The following is a 23250-nucleotide window of genomic DNA, read 5'->3' as shown; positions in this document are numbered from 1 at the left end:
TTCTCAGAGCATCTGAGGCCCTAAATCATTTATTTTCAGGATTCCTGAGAAGGATCACTTGACAGGGAGTTGATGCCTGACTAATGTTTCAGGATAATGTATGGCTAGAGAAACAATATTCCCTAGGTAGCAAATTTCAGATTTCATCATTGACTTGCCGGGAAAATTTTATCAGAAGGCATTATGGAAGACTCGACTAAGTATCTGAGTAAGCAAGGAAATGGCTCCAGTCTGACCTTCACTGAGGTTCACAAGCAAATCCCAGAATCGAATAAGTCAAAGTGAAGGCTGAGCAAGGACTTAAAACAAAAAGTAAAAAACAAACAAGCAGCATTCCTGGGCATTAGGGCTTTGCATTATTTAAAGACTGTGTCTTCCATGGAATAATAATAATAATAAGGTAATAAGAATAATAATAATCATTAAGCACTGATTATGTGTCAGGCACTGTTCTAAAGGCTGGGATAGATATGTTAATCAAGTGGGACACAGTCTCTGTTCTTCATCGGGCTCACAATCTAAGTAGGAAGGAGGACAGGTAAGAAACCCCCATTTTAAAGAGGAAACTGAGGCACAGTGAAGTTAAAAGAGATTTGCCCAAGGTCACGCAGCAGGCAAGCAAGAGAGCCAGGATTAGAACCCAGGTCCTCTGACTCCCAGGCCTGGCTCTTTCCCCACTAGGCCACACTGCTTCCACTCTGTTTCCTCAGAGGCAGGGATATTGGGGGTTGTGTGTCCAGGAAGAAAGGATGAATTCTTACAATCCAAATACCCTCATCGTTTCAAAATCAGATATGATCATGCTCTTCTACTTCCCTTCCTTTACGGTTGTTCAGTGCTGCCATGAAGAAGTGACACTGGATTGCTGGAAGTCCGCAAGATCGGCTTCTGCATGTACAAGAGAGCTCTGGGATTCAACTAAGGATCCTAGGTCAAAGGAAGGTCATATTTGTGGAAAATAATCTCATTGTTACTTTTAAGTTTGGAAAAAAATGAAACATTCACTTACTTGGTAAGAGCTCCCTGTCAGCTGTCTCTGTGCAGCTGGGATAGGGGTAGAATAGATGACCCTTCTCTAATGGGTATGGGATCATTCTAAAAGCTGAGAAAAAGGCAAAATAAATGTTCATTCTTAAATCTAAACATAACTCACCACCCTGCACTTCAGCAAAAGGAGCATGTCATTTTCCACACAAACAATAAATAATCAGTAAACAAGATTTGCAAATTTCACAATAAACATTGCTGTTCCTTGTTTAGAGAGGATTTAATGTTACAGAGTTATGCCAGACTGAGAGCTGAAAGCTTAAGTACCTTAGAGTTAATAGATGGCCATCTGAACTCTTCTAAACTGTAAGCTTGTTGTGGGCAGGGCAAGTGTCTACCAACCCTCTTATAGTGTACTCTCCCAAGCATTTAGTACAGTGCTCTGTACACAATTAGCACTCAATAAGTACAATTGATTGATACTCTAAGTAGGAGTAGAACATACTTCATAACCTCTCTGAACACACTGGACTTTGAAGGGAACAGCTCTACTTTATTACAATCTTTCGCACTTGGTATTTTGTATGTTCAGTCTCACACAACCATTCCCCATGAAAAGACAGAAGCTTTCTGAAGTTTCAGATGAGGAAACTGAGGCAGAGGATGTGGTCATAAAGAGAGTAAAGCTGGCAACCTAGTCCTCAGCACCATGCAATCATCAGTCTTTCAATAGCTCCAGATTATGTGTTCATTGTGGGTGGGGAACGCATCTACCAACTCTGTTGTAGTCTCCCAAGCACTTTTTACAGTGCTTTGCACACAGAAGGCACTCAATAAATACCACTGATGATGAATATCTGTATCTGTTATTTCTAAGCAACACAGGGACAGATTTTTAAGGTATACTGTAGGCGTATGAGAGGGGATGTTGAAGTTGTAGTAATTGTAAAAGCATTTACTGAGTGACCTCTGGATGCAAGGCACTCTACTAAGCACTTGAGAGGTATAAAAAAGCAAGTGACACCATTCTTTTTCTCCAGGCAAGTCCAATTCTGTTCATTAAAAAAGGGGACTGCAGCTTCCAAAATGAGAATGCCTAAATGCAGAATCCATCATTCAATTAATCAACTAAGCATTAGGAAGAGTACAATACAAAATAATTGGTAGACATGTTCCTTGACCATAAGGAGTTCACAGTCTAGAGGAAGAGACAGACATTAATATAATTTATGGATATGTACCTATGTGCTGGGAGGTGGGGGATGAGGGGACGAGGGGTGAATAGCAAGTGCTTAAAAGGTTTAGATCTAAGTGCATAGGCGACACAGAAGGGAAAGAGAGTAGGAGAAAAGAGGGCTTTAATAGGGGAAGGCTTCCTGGAGATGTGATATATGCCATAAATGAAGGGGGAGGGAGTTCCAGGTCAGAGGTGAGATCAAGGCAGTGAACGAGCTAGTGCTAGAGGAGGGAAGTGTGTGGGTTAGGCTGTAGTAGGAAATCAGCAAGGTGAGGTAGGAGGGAAACGAGCTGATTGAGTGCTTTAAAGTAAAGGAGTGCCTATTTGTTGCAGAGGTGGATGAACTACCACTGAAAGTCCTTGAGGAATGGGGAGAAATAGGCTCAATTTTTTTTAGAAGAATGATCTAGGGAGCAGAGTGAAGTATGGGCTGGAGTGGGGAGAGACAGGAGGCAAGAAAGAGGCTGATGCAGTAGTCAATGTGGGATATAAGTGCTTGAATATGCATAGTAGCAGTCTGGATGGAGAGGAAAGGATAAATTTTAGCAGTGTTGTGAAGAGAGAATGCACAGGATTTGGTGACAGATGGAATATCTGAGTTGAATGAGAGCTGAGGATGATGCTCAGGTTACAGGTTTGTGAGACACAGAAGATATTGGTGATACAGTGAAGGGAGAGACAGGGTTTGGGTGGGAAGATAAGGAGTTCTGTTTTGGACATATTTAGCTTGAAGTGCTGGCAGGTCATCCAGATAGAAATGTCCTTAAGGCAGGACATGCAGAAGAAGAGAAGCAGTATGGCCTCATGGAAAGAGTACCAGCCTGGGAGGCAGAGGACCTTTCTCCCCACCCCCACGGGTATTTGTTAAGGGTTCACTATGTGCCAGACACTATACTAAGCACTGGAGTAGACACCAGCTAATCAGATTGGTCACAGTCCCTGTCCCACATGGGGCTCACAATCTTTATTCTCATTTTACATATCAGGTAACTGAGGCTCAGAGAAGTTAAGTGACTTGCTCAACATCACACAGCAGACAAGTGGCGGAGCCAGAAACAGAACTCAGGTCCTCTGACTTCCAGGCCCTGGGGGCGCCAGGGGACAGGGCAGAATGGCCAGGTGGATAGTGTGTGGGCCTGGGAGACATAAGGAACTGGGTTCTAATCCCAGCTCTGCCAGTTGCCTGCTGTGTGAACTTAGGCAAGTCGCTTTACTTCTCTGGGCCTCAGTTACCTCTTCTGTCAAAAACTGGAGATTAAGAGTGTGAGCCCAATGTGGGACAGGGTCTGTGCCCAACCTGATTAACTTGGATCTACTCCAGTGCTTAGAACAGTGCTTGGCACATAGTAAGCGCATAACAAGTACTATAATTACTATGCTGTTTCCACCTGGGGATCAGACTTGGGTCTAATCCTGGCATCTCCACTTGCCTGCTGTATGAATTTGGGCAAGTCATTTAACTTCTCTGTGCCTCTGTTTCCTCATCTGTACAAAGGGGAATCAATACCTCTTCTCCCTCCTACTTAGACGGTGAATCCCACATGGAACAGGGACTGCGTCCGACCTGACTACCTTGTGTCTACTCCAGAGCTTAGCACACAGTGTTTACCAAATACCATAAATATTATTATTATGAGGTAGATCAATCGATCATATTGTTTGAGTGTTTACTGTGTGCCAAATACTGTACTAAGCGCTTGGGAGAGTAGACTTGGTTGATAAGCACTTTTTTTTTTGCCAAGAAACATCTTGGTTAAAAATGGGAAAATTGGTATTAGGAGTTGAAACATTCTAGTTTTACTCCTTAAAGCAGAGAAACATTGTGAACTTAGTGAAAAGCCAAAGCCTATGTTCTCTTATTCTTTCTCTACCACATGCTTTATATCAACATATTTTAAATACATTATTGCGGTTCGCTGATGCACTCGGCTGGATACCGTAAAGATCGCATCCCTCTGGCCTGCAGAATGCAGCGTCAAAATAAGTGAATTAAGTATTTCCAGCAAAAAACCAAATATAATAGGACTGAGTTCACTTTGAAACTAATCTGAACAACAAAGCCTTAAGGCGGCTCAGACAAACTCATTAAAGGAGAGTTCTTGTGAATGCTGTGAATAAAGTTAGAGAGATTAACTAACAGAGTTGGAAAAGAAAACTTACTGCCTTCCCACGTACACTGCAACAGATTAAGGGCACCTTCTATTCGTTTCCAGTGCTGGAGATGAAAGAAAGCATATGCGACTGCCTCACTGTCCCCTCTCTTAAGGATGTGCTCCGGAGGTAAAATTAAACTCTTCATTTCTAGTAAGTACTGAAAGAGTAAAACACAAAGAGAGGAGAGAAGAAAAAGGAGAGAGAAGAGAGAGAGAGAGAGAGAGAGAGAGAGAAAAGAAAGGGAAATATTTTACAAATGCCATACCCAAATCACCATAAAAAGTCTGACCCTAAAATGTTACAAAGCTAGACTCCACTAGAAGCACATAAAGCTTCTTGTATTGGTTGAAAGGTGCAAGGCTTGAGGCAGAACGAAGTATGTAACAGCATACATTTAGGAACTTGAGATGCTGCATATCATCATTATATTTTCAAGACTCTTCTCACAAGAATAAATGCTTTACCCCATGTTACAGTGTTAACCATTAACTAATCACCAGGAATACTAATCAATCATCCTGTATACACTGAGAGAGACTCTGATAAGCCCAAGGCAGACATGTACACCTCTTTCCTTTATCAGCAAAAATCATTTTCACACTATTACAACCTATGCTCACTTAGTAGTTAAGTAGAGCCACAAGTGCTTGGCCAGATTTGAAGATGCTCTCCAACGAACAATTTGGACACTCATACCTACTCACGGGGTGCACACTTTAAAGTACATTGACTTCTACTACAAAACGCGAGGGAAAAAACTCATTATTCCAGATGTTGCAGAAGAAACATAGGCTCTCATTTTGGAACGTGAGTTCTGCTCCCAAGCTTGAATACACAAACCAATGAGGCAAAGATAACAAATATAAGGGTTTCAAATTGTGATACATAAAGTCAAATTATGGTGAAGAATCACTGCCTTGCTGATGAGAATCCAGAAAGTTTTATAGCTCTCATTTATCAAAAACCTCAAGTTACAATACTTTCAGCATAATTCGTACAGATTTTTCATTTTTTATTTCGTAGCGTGATCCCAATACCCCCATCTAGATGATGTTCACTATCAATGATGTGAATACAGCTAAAATGAATTTTTCTCCACTCCTGCCTTCGCCTTTGTTTATGAAACACCTCCCACAAGTCATGACTGACTGCTTAATCCTTACCTTTAATCACTCTTCCTCTTGATGTCTCTGACTCTCTGCCTAAAGTGTAAGAATGCAGCCCACTCACCGATTTATTTCGGCAGATGCCACAAACTATGAGATTATTTACTAATCCAGTTTGGGGATTTAATGTTTCCCATTCAGTTTCTTAAAGGAATGTAACAAAGGTTGTGCCCTGGTCAAGCAAAGCCCATTTGCTGCCTAGTGGGTTTCTCTCCCTTACTGCCTTGGGCCTACACTCCGGAGGGTAATATTCTTTCTAATCCCCTTTAATCCTCTTCCATTTTTTTTTTTTAACATAGTAAAAGATCACTCGCACCGAGCTGCTGTGGGAAAACAGGCTCAAATATCTGACCTCTGACATGACTCCCTATGTTCTGTGCACTGACAATACTGCAAGTGCACTAAGTGCCTCAGTAGTAAGCGAAGAAAAATGTTGCAATCACAATGAAGTCTGCCTGAAAGTTATAAATACTTCATTTTCAAAAGTAAGGGTGCTGGGCTAAGACCACTGCTGAATACTGGTGCCACAGCCTCAAAATGATCACCCAGCTAAATTCCACAAGCGGCAATTATTTACTTTTAAAAAAATATTTACAATACAGAAGGGCTTTGCTTCATTACCACTGATTTAGCCTCAGCCTGTGCGTGTGATTCGGTGATTAGCACAGTGCTAGAATTCAATACAATGCAGAACTGCCTGCACCACTCCCGTTGCCTATGATAACTTGAAGATTTAGGACAAACCCTGAAACCTCAGATTTTTGGAGAGCATCTATTGAATTCTTTGCTGTTCCAGATAAGTACAAAGGGAGCTCCGTCACACAGCAAATGCTCCCACTAAATGGTGTGAGAAAACAGGTCCACGGATATTTCCCAGAGTGTACCATTTTAGGGTTTTTGTTTATTACTGACTTTCCAATTCCCCCTTATGATAACCAGTTTAGGTTATTATGGCTTACTTAATATCTCAAAGATACAGGCTAATAGTATTCACATCGTTCAGTAATCTCTACAGTGTATGCTCACTGTGGGCAGGGAACGTTTCTACCAACTCTGTTGCACTGAACTCTCACAAGTGCTTAATACAGTGCTCTGCACACAGTAAGCGCTCGACTGATTCAGTTTCTATTTAGAAGAGGAAGCAAACATGGTTCCTAAGTGCAAGTGAACAGCTTCATATTGTTATGAATAAATGGATAAACTATTATTTGCTTCTACTTTCTCAACTCCATTCCTCAATCTGTTCTTTCATTCCTGATCTCCCACTTAACACAAAAGGGAAATATGAAACCAGACAAGTATCCCTTATATATTAACTGTTTTTTGTTAAAGTACAAATGTTTTTCAAAATTATTTGGGCAGAATACACAAATTTCTGCATTGGACTTCATTTGCCTGTGAAGATGGAGGTGACATAGTGAAGAAATGGAGTTGACATAAGCAATCATTAGAATGTAAACTCCTTGTGGGTGGGGAATGTGTCCTTTGCTTCTGTACCTTCCCATGTACTTGATATACCGCAATACAATCTGCAGGTGCTTGATAAATATCACTACTATTATTATTAGTGCTACAATTTAAGCACTGAGTATACGTGTTCTATGGTAACCTTGGTGCCTACAATCTTAAAAAGTCTTAAATGGACAGAACAAAAAGTTCATAAAAACTGCAAAGCAAAAGAAAGCTATCCAAAAGGCAACCTTTCATCTAATGTTAATTCTTTAAAATATTTCCCTTAGAGGCAGACGTTAAAGAAAAGTCTGACAAGTCCATCTTGAAATTAAGTTGCTTTGCTTTTGATCAGTCATGCAAACAAGCAGCAATTAACATTCCCAGTGCACATTCTATGAGACTAGACAGGCAGACAGAATTCAGAAGACAAATAAATTCAGACCTTCAAGGCTACCATCATTCAGACGTTCTGCTTCTTCGAGAACTCTTTCCACCCTCCAGTATCAGTTAACTTCAGATGTGTCCGAGGGCTGCAGCAGGGGAATTTGTGCTGTTCTGCTGGGGGAAGTGGGCTGAAAGGCCCGACCTCAGCAGAGGACCCAAAATAAATTCTTCCCCACTTTCCAGCCCATAAAAATTCTTCTGTCTACATTCCAAGGCAGATACCTGTACCTTGGGAGCTGCACTCTGCTGACCCAGGCACATGGTTCCACATGAGGAGGAGAGGAAGAATGATAAAGGAGGAGATTCTAGGAATCAAACACTCATTCAATCAATCAATAGTACTTGTTGAGCACCTACTGTGTGTAGACTCTGTGATGTATTCCAAGTAGTTGTCGAGACACTGCACACTGCCAAGAGAAGTCACCATGCCTAGTGCATGAAAATAATCTGGAGATGAAAGGCCTACTTATTGCAAAACACTGACTGTGCGAGCAGCAACTTATGGCATCCAAGAACTATGGCAGACAAAAGGGAGGCTTTCAGAATCTTGCCTCTTGACCTGCAAATCAAACAAAGGAATACACGCACCAGGAGGTGGGATGACAGTGCAGAAAGGACTTAAGGCTCTGCAAACCTCCACAAAACCTAAAACTTTGACCCATCGCTAAATCAATCAATCGGTAGCATTTATTAAGCACTTCTTACGTGCAGAGCACTGTACTAAGCGTTTGGGAGAGCACAATACAACAGAACTAGCAGACAAGTTCTGGGTAGAACATGTGAAGAGGATGAACAGCAGCAGGATACACAAAAAAATGCTTTGTGGAGAGCTGAAATTGAGAAATTAAAAGTAAGAAGGGTAGAGGAAGTATTGTAAGGACACAGAAAAACAGAAGCTCAAACAACGCTGCATCCCCGCTGAAAACTGGGAATCAACAGCCAAAGACAGATTGGTATGGCAAGTTATTAACATGGAAGGAAAGGTCCTTTTTTGAGCAAAAGCCTTGTAAGGAACTAGAGACAAGAGGGCAGGAAAAAAAATTGTGCCAAGATTGGCAAATATCAGTCAATCATATTTATTGAATGCTTACTGTGTGAAGAGCACTGAACCAACCACTTGAGAGAGTACAAGAAAATAAAGTTAGTTTGACACGTTTCCTGCCCCACAATGAGCTTACAATCTAGATGATGAAGTGCCTTAAAGCCATCGGAGAGGAGTTTCTACTTGATGTGGAAAGGAATGGGAAACCACTGGAAGTACTTGAGAAGAGTGGTGACACGTGCAGAATGAACTTTTAGAGAAACCATCTACGCAGCAGAGTGAAGTATGGATTGGAGAGGGGATAGACTGAAGACAGGAAGACTAATGAGGAAGCTGATGCAGTAGTCAAGCCAGGATCTGACAAGAAGAAGCCATTTTCAGGGCTATTACCCATGGTGTAAATTGAAGGATTCAGTAGCATAATATCATCTACCATGCCAGAGACACAAGCCCCTATATAACAAAGAGAGAACGGGAAGCTCAGGAGGGTGTCTGCAACAAGAATCCTCCTTTCTTTCTCTACCAAAGCAGGAACTAAAGGCTGAGCCACGGTGTGTGCCCCAACATTTCCCACTCTGGTGGAGAGGAAGCAGTAGCGGGAGTCACCACCTGTACCATATATGGGCCAAAGACTCTAACCATGGGCCTCGGGGGGATCTGGGTTCTACTCTCAGCTCTGCCACTGATCTGTTGTGATCTTGGGTAAGTCACTTATCTTCTCTGTGCCTCAGTTACCTCATCTGTAAAACGGGAATTAAGACTGTGAGCCCCATGTGGGACATGGACTGTGTTCAACTTGATTTGCTTGTATCAACCCCAGTATTTAGTACAGTGCCTGGCACAAGGTAAGTGCTTAACAAATACCACTAAAAATACTTTTTGCTCCTTCTAAATTATTGTATTTTAGCCATGACTGTGCCCTAACCCCTGCCAACCACTTTGCCAGAATCCAAAGAACTGCAGAGACCAATCTGCTCCATCCAGGTCACAACCGTCCTGTTGTCTATCCCCTATATCCTCCAACTACCCTGTGATAAGCAATAGCACAAATTCTCAAAAAGTTTTAAACTGCCCCAACCAGGTTTCATAGGCTATATATTATATTTCATTTTAAAAGTCCCTTTGCACTTATAAAAGTCTCCAGGCATGATCGGCTTTCTTGCTAAGACTAAACTAAAAACACCCTTATAGAGAAACTAGAAATTAAAAAAAAAAAGCACACCTAAAACACCCTACACAAACACTCACGTACAAAAGAGGCTTCATTAATCATGAATATACACGGTTTGGGGAACTGTCAAAATGTGGTGCTTTATCTGCTTTACTCTTCTCAATGCCAGAGCTCTAAATACGTTGTCCCTAGCTTCCCAGAAATAATTTAATCTAGCTGGTTTCCATCTCTCTGACGCATTACTTCTAGCCAAAGAAGTCCCCAAATTATATGCCTCCATGGGAAGATACATTGTTTTTAAGGGAAAGAAGATCCAAACAAGATGATGAGGAAGTCTCTACTCAGGAAGCGGGCAATACCCAGCAAAGGTGAGTGCAGATTCTTGTAACAATGCTTATGTCTGCATGAAGCAAACCAAAGACCAGATCAAAAATTTTCCATGGAATCCAGCTACCCCTCAATTCATTCATTAAATCGGATTTACTGAGTGCTTACTGTATGCAGGGCTCTCTACTAAGTGCTCACAAGGACATTCCCTGCTCACAAGGAGTTTAATGGCACTAATGATAATAATAACTGTGTTATTTGTTAAACACTTACTATGTGCCAAGAACTGTACTAAGCACTAGGGTGGATACAAGCAAATCAGGTTGGACACAGTACCTGTCCTGCATGGGGCTCACAGTCTTAATCCCCATTTTACAGACGAGGGAACAGAGAAGGAAGTGACTTGCCCAAGGCCACACAACAGACAAGTGGTGGAGCCGGGATTGGAACCCATGACCTTCTGACTCCCATGCCTATGCTTTATCCACTATGCCATGATGCTTGATATGTAACATATTAATAAGGTAAAGATTGGAAGGGAACTTTGCTTAAGCTCTATGGTCTGGCATGGGACCAGTAAGTGACAGGATTCCTCAAAATGGAGGGAGCTTGTCTAAGGCAGAACAAAGTTGCTATTTCTGGCCAAATGGTAGTGCCATTTGGAATGACAGTTCCATCTGGGCTGATGGGAGAGAATGAGCCCAGGCAGAACCAGGAGTTGCCTCACCTTCACTACGGGAGCCTGTCTCACGCACACTTCATGGTATTGCACCATCATCAATGGTATTTATTGAGTGCTTACTGGTTGCAGATCACTGTTCGAAGTGTTTGGGAGAGTATACTACAACAGAGTTGGCAGACATGTTCCCTGCTCACAACAAGCAGGATACGTGGAATTATCCCTTGGACTACTAGGATTATGACTCCCAGCAGTCTTTAGGAGCAACCCCCATGTCCGGCCATAATAAGTGCAGTAGGAATGATTTCTATTGAGTACCCAGTGGCCACAATGCTCTATATAATGCATTGTACCCTAATTAGTACTGTGTTCCCCGACCACAAAGAATTTACACTGTAGTGAGGAAGACAGACATAAGAATATTTACAATTAGATTAATCAAAATAAATAATTAGAATGCAGACCTGAATATACAAACCCAAGAAGCAGCATAACCTAGTGGAAAGGGCACTGGCCTGAGAGTCAAGAGGGCTTGGGTTTTAATCCCGGCTCCATTATTTGCCTGCTGTTGACCTTGGGCAAGCAACTCAATTTATCTGTGCCTCAATTTCCTCATCTGCAAAATGGGGATTAAATACATTCTCCCTCCTACTTGGAGAGTGAGCCTCTCGTGGGACAAGGCCTGTGTCCATCTGATTATCCTGACTCAACTCCAGCGATCAGTATACTGTTTGGCATATAGTAAATTTTTAACAAATGCCACTACTGATACTATTAATACTGCTAATAACAGTAATAAAAATTAATGCTGAATGTGCATTTAAGTAAATACAAGTTCTAGAAATACCTGATAGGTTTGATAGCTACCTGTTGGGGATTAAGTGGGAAGCGGAGTGGCCTACTTGAAAGAGCATAGGCCTGGGAGTCAGAAGGACCTGTGTGACCTTGGGCAAGTCACTTTCTTCTTTGGGCCTTAGTTACCTTATCTGTAAAACAGGGATTAAGATTGTGAGCCCCATGTAGGACACAGATGGTGTCCAACCTGATTAGCTTGCATCTAACTCAGTGCTTAGTACAGTGCCTGGCACATAGTAAGGGATTAATAAATACAATTTAAAAAAAGAAAGTCATCATCATGTTGGTATTTGTTAAGCGCTTACTAGGTGCCGAGCACTGTTCTAAGCGCTGGAGGAGATACAGGGTCATCAGGTTGTCCCACATGGGGCTCACCCACTTTTAATCCCCATTTTACAGATGAGGGAACTGAGGCACAGAGAAGTTAAGTGACTTGCCCAAAATCACACAGCTGACAAGTGGCAGAGCCGCGAGTCGAACTCATGACCTCTGACTCCGAAGCCCAGGCTCTTTCCACTGAGCCACGCTGCTTCTCCAAGAAAGTGGAGAAGGCTTGTTGGAAGAGGTGAGATTTTAGGAGAGCTCTGAATATGGAGTGCGCTTTTGTCTGACAGATTTGGCGAGGGAGAGAGTTCCCAGTTGAGGGGGCAGAATGAGCCAAGGGACAGTAATGGGAGAGTTGAGATTGAAGTAGACTAAGCTCATTGTGGGCAGGGAACATGTCTATCAACTCTGTTTTACTGTACTCTCCCAAGTGCTTAGTACAGTGCTTTGCACACAGTAAGTACTCAATAAATTTGATAGACTGATTGATTGAAGTACACTAAAAACATTAGCGTGGGAGGAATGAACTGTATAAAATGGTGTTGTCAGCTGGTGAAATGGGGAATGTGTTTACCAACTCTGTTGTATTGTACACTCACAAGAGTTTAGTATAGTGCTGTGCACACAGTAAGTGCTCAATAAATACCACTGATGATGACGATGATAGTGAAGACAGCATATTACAGAAAAAGGGGAGAGTTGGTAGAGGTCTTGAAATCAGTCTTGGAGAGTTTCTGTTTGATATGTAAGGAAATGGGAAGCCAGGATGGATTCTGAATTGCGGTTAGATATGTGCCAAGTAACACTTAAAGAAGTTGATCTAGGCAGCAGTGTGTAACCTATCAATCAGTGACATTTATTTGGTGTTTACTGTGTGGACCGAGCACTATACTAAGTGCTTGGGAGAACACAGTAGAGTTGGTAGACCTGATCCCCGCCCTCGAGGAGCTTACAGCCTAGTGGGAAAGACACTGGATGGTAGAGAGACTAGAAACAAGGGAGGCCTGCAAGGAGGCTGAAATGATGAGAATTTGGACCAGAACGGCAGCAGTTTGGGCGAGGAGCAAGGGACAGATCTGACAAATATTGTGTAGGAAGTACCACCGGTACATGGGGGCATATTGAAGGTGACAGTAGAAGGACAACGAGGAGTTATGGGTGACACTGAGTATGCAGGCTTTTGAGAAGAGAGAATGGTAGTATTATCAACAAGAGATGGGAAAGTTAGAGGAGTGGCTTAGAAAAAAATGTAACTAGTTCCATTTTAGACATGTTGAGTTGCCAGCAGGACAACTAAACAGAGATGTTCAAGAATCAAGAGGTGATGTGGGATTATAGGTTAGCTCAGAGGTCAGGGCTGGAGGGGGAAATTTAGGAGTCAGCCACATGGTGGTGGAGGGCACTGGCCTGGGCCACTTCCAATTTAACCTAGACTCCCGTCCAATTTCAACTGAATCTGGACTCAAGTACCAGGATCTGTGTCTGCTTGGGCAAGAGATTTACACAACTGGAAACATGCAAGGTTCAATTGAATTATTCCACTCACTCTACTGCCAGCCTGTCAGGATTCCAGAGATACCCTGAGAGCCCCAGGGCAGCAGGAGGAAGGGGCGAGAGAAAGCCTGAAATGCTTTCTATCAATCAGACAGACTATCACCAGGGTTCAGAGGGGCCACCTGAAGACAGGATCATCCTGTTTGCCCAGAGCATTTTCCATTAATGAAAGTAAAGTTGGAGTTATTTAATGTTAGACTTGTCTGTACAAATCTGGACCAAAAAATTATTGTACCACCCCCTCCCCACTCCTCCTCAAAAAAATCCAAAAAAACCCAAAACCTACCACCACACACACACACACAAAAAACAAAAAAAACCAACAACAAACCAACCAAAACCTTCGGCACCCAAGCACATACAAATACTGGGAAGTCTCAGAAATATGAAACTTTTTTCGGAGGTGGTATAGCATTTTTCATCTTACTAGATTCAATTAAAACAAACTGAAAAGAAGTTTCTCTGAAGTTCTCACAATTTGGTGAAGAGTTCTAATTAATCAGGTAAGGAATAAATCATATATATCATTAATCCTTCTAATGTGTTAGGGAGATCCTTACAACAAAATAACCCTCATCCTTTTGGGCTTTTCCCACTTGAGGTCTAGAAATACATCAGAGGATTAGAAACAGAAAAGGGTTAGAGACACTGGAATGTGAGATCTAGGGGTGTTGTAGAATCCCCTTCACTGATGACATCTGAAAATGGAAGAACACCCATTTATTTGTCTGGAATGGGTTAGTAAAAGCCTACCCGAAGGTAGGGGGATAAACCAAATGACCTCTGCAGAAACTAGAGTGGGCCAACACCCCCCACACCTCTCTCCAAGTACAAGAGTCTACAGCAGCCTAAGCTTTGAACACTGGCTAGCCTAACCAGGATCTTTAGGATTTTGTAGGGGGCTAAAAGCATCTGAAACCAAAAAGGATGAGAATCTACTGTTTTACTGGATTACCACTGGGCAAAGAAATGGAGGTTTGAGTTGTTATTCATTCAACAGAATCAAAGCTCTGTACAAGCAATCAATATTAATGAAATACCTAAAAGCAAATTCATAGCCTGGAGAGATTTATGTGATCTTTCTCCACTGCACTTCTAATAGTTTCCAGCTTTAACAAATTGCGAGACTCTAGACCTACAACTATTCCCGTTGCAGCTAAATGGAAAGTTGCCAGCAAGTATTCCCTGTTAAAACAACTCTATCCTTTGTCATTTTACTGTTATGTTTCTTAGAATAATTAATGCCAAATTTGCCTAAGAAATTCCTAAGAAGAAAAAGATTTTTTTGTTTGTTTTAAAAGTCACTGTTCATTAGGTTAAAGAAGTTATCACGCCTCCCCAATAGAGGTTTGGGGGAAGAAAACTTCCAAAGCCCTGCTTGCCTGCTTGGCCCCAGCTGAGAGTTAGGAAGATGGACCATGACAGGGGGAAAAAAAAGAGTAAAGCCTGTTCATACTTCAACAATGTAAGACTGCAGCAAAAACAGACAGCCTCAAATTCCAGGGCTGTGTCAGTTCATATAACAGTAATGTTATTTAAGTGGGACACTGTCCAGGTTGTTGGGCCTCAAGAGTTCTTCAGAAGAACTTTTAACAATTGTCCTACTCGATAGTGTTCGGATGAACGATTCCACCACTTCAATTTATATGTCTTTGCAGTACTGTTCAACTTTTAATAATATATCAAGCTGAAGTAGGTTTGTAGCCTCAGACTGGTCCAAGAGTACGCTCCTCCTCCAATCATGCCATTTGTTGGAAGTAAAGAAAATGATTTTTTTTGCCTCTAATAGAGGGTTGCTTTAATTAAAAAAATAAAACACCTTTTAAAGACAGGAACATCAAGAGAGAATCCTAGAAAGCAGTCCAGCTTGTTTGTATGGTGGAATTTCAAGTCTTTAATTTAATCTCACATTTTCATTTAACTGAAGTAGGAATTAAACCCTAGACATTAGATGAGTTACATAATTGATATTCTTTTTTTGTTTTCTCCTACTCTGATTTTTCCCTTTCCAGGAGAGCAGGAGTTACATTATTTCATTTTTCATTTATTTTTTAATCCTCTCATTTTATGGAAGGAAGGGCAAAACAAAGTACAAGGAGGTGAAATGACTCTAGATTACAGACATCTAATCTTTCCTTAGAACAATGTTGTTTTTGCTTGCTTTGCGTGTTTATAATTTCCCCTTTGGAGATTATTTCCTAGAGACTAATCCCTTTAAAAATCATCACCTTCCAAATTCCATCACCTTACCCTGTTCTGTATAAATAACTCATCGCTTTTCTCAATACAAGGGACAGGGAACCAAATTTTGAACATTTAACCATTTCTCATCTGCATTCCTTAAACAGAATCTATCTTGGAAGAGAATTCACAAAGCCCTTTCAATAAACTGAGAATGTCTACAAGTTGGGAGAAATATTGAAAAATGAGACTGGTACACAGTTTCATCTGGGACTAAACAAACATCGACTCAGCAGTTCTTCTGGGAACTTCCACATCTGTTTCCTATCATTGATTATTTTAATCTATTTGTCTTCAGCCTTTGTCTAACTTATGTCCAACATTCAGGTTTCTGAAGAGAAATGCTGGAAAATACTGGGACTTCTACTGATTGATTATCAAACATGAATAATCAACAAACCCTTGTCGTTTGGCTATTTCTTCACTAAATTTAAAGCAAAAGTTATCTGAATAGACATATAATAAATTCTATTCTGATGGCTTCTTCAGCCCTGAAAATGAAATTCTGCTTTTATTAGTCTTTTAGATGCCTTCAGCAACCCCATTATTAGAGAAACAGAATGTCAGAGTAAATATAAAAATGGATTGGGAGTAAAGTGCCCTGTAAACTGCAAAATGTGGATGTCATTTTAAACCTCCAGGATTAAAAAGGAATGTATAAAAATATAGAAGTGGTAAGACTCAAGAAATTCATGCAGGGAAATATATGACAGCAGATGACTTACTAAGTAAGCACTTCTGAGGAAAAAATCAACCTAAAAAGGATTGAGTCTTCTTCAGCATGGCTGTCAGTTTAAGGGCTGATTGGCTAGAATTGCTTTTAACTCAGTTTTTTTCTTCAATGTTCCAGTTTCAATTTGAAAGAATACTGGATTTCTAATTGAAATATGCTCTGCTGTTGCTGCAGGAAGATAAAACTTTTATATAATGTCAATATTTTTTATCTGTATTTGTATGATGTCCCAGGAAAATTTTTCCCTAAAAAACTTTTTTGTAAGGATAAATTAAATAATAGATGTGAAAGTACACTGAGCTCTTCAGATGAAAAGATACATATAAACCCAAAGAATTACGATCATTTTTTTAGTTTTAAAAACAATCTTTTCAGCAAAAGGTGTTCCCGCTGGAAAGATAATGGCCCCAGAGGCAGTACAGTAAAGGAGAACTTCCTGGAATATTATTGTGAACTCAAGTCTGAGGCAAGATCCCACACCTCTCATTACTGAAAATACTATCTATCTATGAATATGAACAACCATCTGAATCAGATTTCGGACATATCAGCTAACTCGTGTTTTCCCATTAGATGGTAAATGCTATTTAACAACTTGGAAAGTCCAGCACAAAACTCAAGAGCCTGGAAGAATACAGATGCCAATGACTAGGGAAGATACAATAAAAATCACAGAAACACCATCAGCCCACAAATTACCACAAGATCATAAAAATGATAGGGTTCCCAGGTACATATTTAGGGCTTACTACCTATGACTTTACAGGAAATTTGATTAGTTGCTACAAATACCACTATTAGTGCATTGGATTAAAAAAGCCTCAAATATTTCCTTCCATTTAAATAATCCCTAGTTCAACTGGTGGACCATCTATAGAGGGAAAGATAATTAATTTACAGGGCTATCCAATTTCATGCCAAGCTTCTATCCCCTGTACTGCCTTTGTATATGAGTTTAATAATATTGTCACTGAATTATACTACCTTCAAATATTTTGAGAAGCAGCATGGCCTAATGGAGAGAGTACGGGCCTGGGAATCAGAAGGACCTGAATCCTAATCCCAGCTCTGCCCATTGTTCTCTGTGTGCACTTGGACAAGTCACTAGAGAAGCAGCGTGGTTTAGGGAAGACTCCACGGACTCGGGAATCAGAGGACGTGGGTCCTAATCCCAGCTATGCCATTTGTCTACTGTGTATCCTTGGGCAAGCTACTTCACTTCTCTGTGCCTCATTTCCCTCATCTGTAAAATGGGGATTAAGACTGTGAACCCCACATGGGATGACCCTGATTAGCTTGTATCTACCTCAGCAATTAGAAGAGTTCTGGAACAGAGTAAGTGCTTAACAAATATCATCATTATTATACTGTTATTCTCTGTGCCTCAATTTCCTCATCTGTAAAATATGGATTCAATATCTATTCTCCCTCCTACTTAGACTGTGAGTCCCATGCGGAACGGGGATTGTGTCCAATAATAAACTTACACCTACCCCAGAGTTTACCACAGTGTTTGACGCATAATAAGTGCTTAACAAATACCACTGGGAAAAAAAAATACCCCAGCAAGGAATGTTACTCTGTAAGAAGCATTGCAACTGTCCTACAATACAACCATTATGCCTATCTGAACTCCAGCATAGCACCAGCAAAATTAACAATAACAAAAAATGACAATTATTGTATTTAGCAATAATCTTAAATAAAATACCACATCTTACACTGAGATAGGGACTGCCTGGTTTTATTAGCTTGAATCTACCTAGGGCTTAGTAAAGTGCTTGGTAAGCACTTAATATTAGAATAAATAAATCAGAAAACCCAGAGAGACAAAAGAATGGATTTAAGAAGTTTAGTTTCCCTTTTAGGATGATGAGAATAATCTTAAAAAAATAAGACGACACTTGGAAACCATCTCCAAATTTTCAAGGCAATAAAAAGACTTCTTGCAAAGTAAAGATTTCTCTTGAATGTCTTGTCAAAAAAAAAGTCACTCATTTTAGTTTAGAGTTCAATAGTTCCTACGAGGTTGTCTAATCCTCAACCTTCCACTCCAATTAGTATCTCTCCTTTCAGGCCTGTAAGACAACTGATATTTAGTCTTAAAATTGAGCTGATCCACAGAGGAAAGCAACTCACTCACTTTTGGAACATGAGGGTTGAATTCTACTGCTCTGTGAATTGCTTCCACGGCGTTAATTTCTGCTGTACTCAACCCTCTTCTAGAGGCTGTTTCTGGAGAAAACCTGAAAGTAAAGATTACAAACAGAATAAACCTCTAAACCAAAAAGAAACATGAATTATGAATTTAGGCCATAGTCCAGAACCCTAAAATGGAGAGGTTTCTGGAGAGAGCTAAAAGCAGAGCCAGGTGGCTGCTAAAAATGAGAGTAAAGTTGCCTAGTTCAACATATAAAGCTCAAGAGCCTAGGAAATAGATAGTCTCAAATATTCTGCACATGAAGCGTGCCTGATAGAGGACTTTTGAAATGGAGCGCCACATTCCTTAATGGGGATAATAAAATCAGATGTGTTTCAAGGACATATGGAGATAACTCCAAAGAGAAGCAATGCATTCCCAATCAAGGTTCCATCCCATGCCCTGGGAGCAAATGGACTGAATGCCCTGTTACAATTACCATCATGTCATGGTAATGTGGGTAGGCTGTTGAGCTTCTCTTTGTTCATCAAGGAATGATGTTCCAACCAATATACAGAGCAATCACATTGACAGGGAAATCCAGTTTCCCATAATGACCACCTTGGGTACACAGCATGCAACATCTTCTTTCCTCATGCCCTCTAAGCAGTCCCAAATCTCCAAAAGTTAGAGCATAAAATGAAAATGCTTCAGGACACAGTTAAAGAGTTCCTTCACTTTGCAATGCTGGGACAAAAGTCAGCCTAAAATAGGCATTACCGAACTCCACAGACTAAAGGAAAAAAAAAGAAATGGAAACTTGAACTCCCTATTGTTTACCTCCTCATCCAGATAGTGACATTCAAATTTCTGTAGTTTCCACAACTACTTACCTATCTGAAACAGTCCTGGTCTTTAAAAGCGCGGCTGTATAACAAATTGCTGCTGACTTTGGGAGGCTGATATCTGCAAAATAAGGAAGTGAAAGCAATCAAGCAATGGCATTTATTGTGTGTTTACTATATGCAGAGCACCGACCTAAGCACTTGTGAAATCAAGTGAAGATTCCTTACCATCGACAACTCATATCTTCTATTGAAGCTAATGATCGTCTACTCCATACTTACCCAACTGGGTCAATTTATTTAGATTTTACAAGTTGCCAAAATCCTTTCTAAATATGTCTCGAAGTTAGTCAACTCAACTCTAGGGGTGAAGAATTATTGTTCCCAGATATTTCTTAGTAATTCTAGCAGATGCCAACTGAAATGATATATTTACTGGAGATTCTGCAGGGCATGAACTTATCAGACTGCAGAATATTGAATACAGAAGCACATCTCCATTTTCTCCTTTGCGGCTCTGGCCCTGGGCTTTCTCTGCAATCAGCCTCCTCTGATTTCTTAAATCCTGACCCCAGGTTTGTCTATCAAAAGTATCTCAAGCAGGCTATGCATCTGGCAAGTAACATATGGAAAGGATTTCTCACGAATTTCTTCATAAGCTTGCAGCATTCTGAAGCACTTCCTAAGCGTTCCAGATGTTTAAAAGAAATAAACTCCCCTCCCAAATATAACACACTTCAAATTTTCCAAGTTAACATGCAAAAAAGAATTAGTTACCCACATTTCCAAGCTAGTGAAGAAGAATCCAGAGGCTCTCCAGTGGGATAAGTGGTCTGGGTACTTATATTGGGGAGCATTTATAGTGACAAGGGGAGGCAGTGATATGAGAACAATGCCACAGGGTCAAAACAGACATTTTCTAGGTGATATGTTTGGGGTGCCAGGAGGGGAGCAGGTTGAGGTTCTTTAGTACCTCCCTGCATTATTTCTCCCTATAGCCACAATGAGGCCACTTTGGAAGTAAACTAATGCCCTACAGGCCTCATTTCTGATGCAGATAAAGTCCCTGATAAAAAAGAGATAGCTCAAAAAGCTGCCATGCTCACAGAGGGAAGAAGAGGATGTAAGAGGTTTTGGAGTTACCTCTTTAGCCAGTCCATAAACAGACAATTCTCCTTTAGAAATATATTTAGGTGCTTTAAATACCTAATTCATGTACAACAACAAGGAAAATGAATTTAATAATCCTATTATTCATGTCGAATATGGTACCACTTACCATCGTATTTTGCTAAAACTGCTTGCACATCAGCATAGGCTTGTAATTCCAGGAGCGATTCTAGAAGATTTTCATGGATATTCAACATACTAAGAGGAGGAAATTCTTTCATCAACTGCAAAATTTTTAAAAATAGGCAACAGAATCTGATCACTAAAATAGTATGATTAAAATAGAGGAGTTCTTTAAACACTAACAGAAAATTAAATACATACCAAAAATGAACAAAAATATCAATCGTATTTATTGAGCACTTACTATGTGTAGAACACTGTACTAAGTGCTTGGAAGAGGACAAGATAACAATATAACAGACATACTCCCTAGCAACAATGAGCTTACAGTCTAGAGGGGGAGACAGACATTAATATAAATAAAAAAATTATGGACATGTACATAAGGGCTTTGGGGCTGGAAGGGGGGATGAATAAAGGGAGCAGTCAGGGCGACGCAGAAAGGAGTGTAAGGAAAAGAGGGCTTAGTCAGGGAAGGTCTCTTGGAGGAGATGTGCCTTCAGTAAGGCTTTGAAGGGGTTGGGAGGAGGAGTCTGTTGGATATGATGATGAATGGCGATCCAGGCCAGAAGTAGGACATGGGAGAGAGGCTGACAGCAAGACAGACGAGAATGAAGTACAGTGAGCAGATTGCCATTAGAGTAGAGGAGTGTGTGAGCTGGGTTTTAGTAAGAGTAGTGAGGTGAGGTAGGAGGGGGCAAGGTGCTTTAAAGCCAATGATAAGGAGTTTCTGTTTGATGCAGAGGTGGATGAGCAACCCCTGGAGATCCTTGAGGACTGGGGAAACATGGCCTGAATGTTTTTGTAGAAAAATGATCCAGACAGCAGAGTGAAGTATGGATCGGAGTGGGGAGAGACAGGAGGCAGGGAGGTCAGCAAGATGGCTGATAGAACAATCAAGGCGAGATAGGATAAATGCTTGGATTAATGTGGTACCAATTTGGGTGGAGAGGAAAAGATGGATTTTAGCGATGTTGTGCAGGTTGTCCCAACAGGATATAGTAATAGATTGTATATGTGTTGAATGAGAGGAAGAAGTCAAGGATAAAGCCAAGGTTATGGGCTTGGGAGACAGGACGGATGGTGGTGCTGTCTACAGTGATGGGAAAGTCAGGGGAAGGACAGGGTTTGGGTGGGAAGATAAGGAGTTCTGTTTTTTGACTTTGAGGTGATGGCAGGATATCCAGAAATATATTTTGTTATGAAAATCATCAGTTGGTTAAGATTGATTCAATATCAAAACAGTTTGCAATTATTTAAAAACATTTAGTTTCTGGAAGATAAAAAGTAGTAACATCTTTAAAATGACTTACATCTCTCATTATTTTGACGGCTTCTTTTATTCTTCCTAATTTTCTTGCACACATTGCCAGCCTCCTTTTAATGTAAACTAATACATTGGTGTCTCTCCCTAAATGCAGAAAAAAGGAAAAAAGCCCAACTCAATTTACACTGAAATCTGAAAATTAATTTCTAAGTTACTCATTACATTTACCTGCTTAAGCTGGAAGGCATGACTAAAATTTATATCTGTTTTTAGTCATTCCAGATTCACTATAAACTAATAGCTAGTTACTCTGCACATGACAAGTTCATATTTTAAGATTTATAGAAAAAGTACATATATTAAATTAAAGGGGAAAAACAACATTAGCTTTTAAATGTTTCTTCAATGGTCTGTATTATTTAATAATCGCTGTTGTTTTAACTGGCTGGCAAACCAATTCCAGAAAAAATTTCCATGGCTAATTAAACTTTATTTTTTAAGCTAACAAAACTCTGAAGCTTTTTCTCCAAACACTGAATGATTATTTTTGTAACTATCTCCTAGCCACATCTGGGATTTGAAAAGGATAAATACCACAGTTTTTTTTGTGGTTATATTTGTTCCAGGTCATAAAATTACTTTCTCCCATAGCTGTGTATTATAACGGGCATTAGTAGCCTAAATCAGGGGTGGTCAACCTGTGGCTCTTGAACTATTTACACCTCTTGGGAAGAAGGATGGAGCCTAGTTCTTTGATGATGATTAGGCAATCCCTAATGGAGCAAATGATCCAGTGTGGGTTCCAAGAGAAGCTGCAAGAAAGGTTCTGCCTTTCTGCAAGGGTTCACAAAGATCTATTGCTATCACTGGGAAGCCTGCACACTCAGCCAACTGGGAAAGTACCAGCCCCTACAGCATGGCAGCAGCTCTCCAAGAATGGCAGGGACCACCTAAAATGAGGAGTAGGAGGTGGTTAGTCCATCTCTCCATTCCACCCAGAAACACTCCTGGCCCTCCTGGTCCTACCTGATGAAGGAAACTCTGAACAGCTGCTGCTGCTTAGCACAGGGGAGGGATGGAGGAGCAAGGAGGTAGTAGAGTTCAGATGCTTTTTTTTCTTCACACCTTCTCTCATATGGGTGGCAGTGCTTGGCAAGAGGGGTGGATCTGGAACTAGTGACTTGAGACCCAACTTCCCATAAATGCGCCTCTATCCCTTCTTCCCAGCTTCATCACCTTAGTTCTTAGGCAGGATGAGCAGGTGACATGTGGATGAGAAGTGTCATAAAGATAAAGGGAATCTATGCCCTGCCTCGCCCTGCCATTCACACTTCCTGTA

General features: G+C 40.7%; 1 protein-coding gene across 3 annotated transcripts in view; it reads right to left on the bottom strand.

Moving 5' to 3' along the window:
- The window catches only part of ST7L (suppression of tumorigenicity 7 like), a 52814-nt gene that overhangs the window by 5999 nt on the left and 23565 nt on the right, over nt 1-23250 (bottom strand). For all 3 annotated transcript variants that reach the window (XM_029069531.2, XM_029069530.2, XM_039912633.1), the window contains 6 exons: nt 21958-22055; nt 20631-20745; nt 19400-19472; nt 18510-18612; nt 4385-4535; nt 1010-1102 (listed from right to left, as the gene is read on the bottom strand). In XM_029069531.2, coding sequence (XP_028925364.1) covers nt 1010-1102; nt 4385-4535; nt 18510-18612; nt 19400-19472; nt 20631-20745; nt 21958-22055 — 633 coding nt within the window. The remainder of the gene's footprint in view (nt 1-1009; nt 1103-4384; nt 4536-18509; nt 18613-19399; nt 19473-20630; nt 20746-21957; nt 22056-23250) is intronic.

The sequence above is a fragment of the Ornithorhynchus anatinus genome, chromosome 7 (genome assembly GCF_004115215.2).
Source record: "Ornithorhynchus anatinus isolate Pmale09 chromosome 7, mOrnAna1.pri.v4, whole genome shotgun sequence".
NCBI classification, from domain to species: domain Eukaryota; kingdom Metazoa; phylum Chordata; class Mammalia; order Monotremata; family Ornithorhynchidae; genus Ornithorhynchus; species Ornithorhynchus anatinus.
Note: the sequence above shows the minus strand (reverse complement) of the source record. Positions and strands in the feature narration are given on the sequence as shown.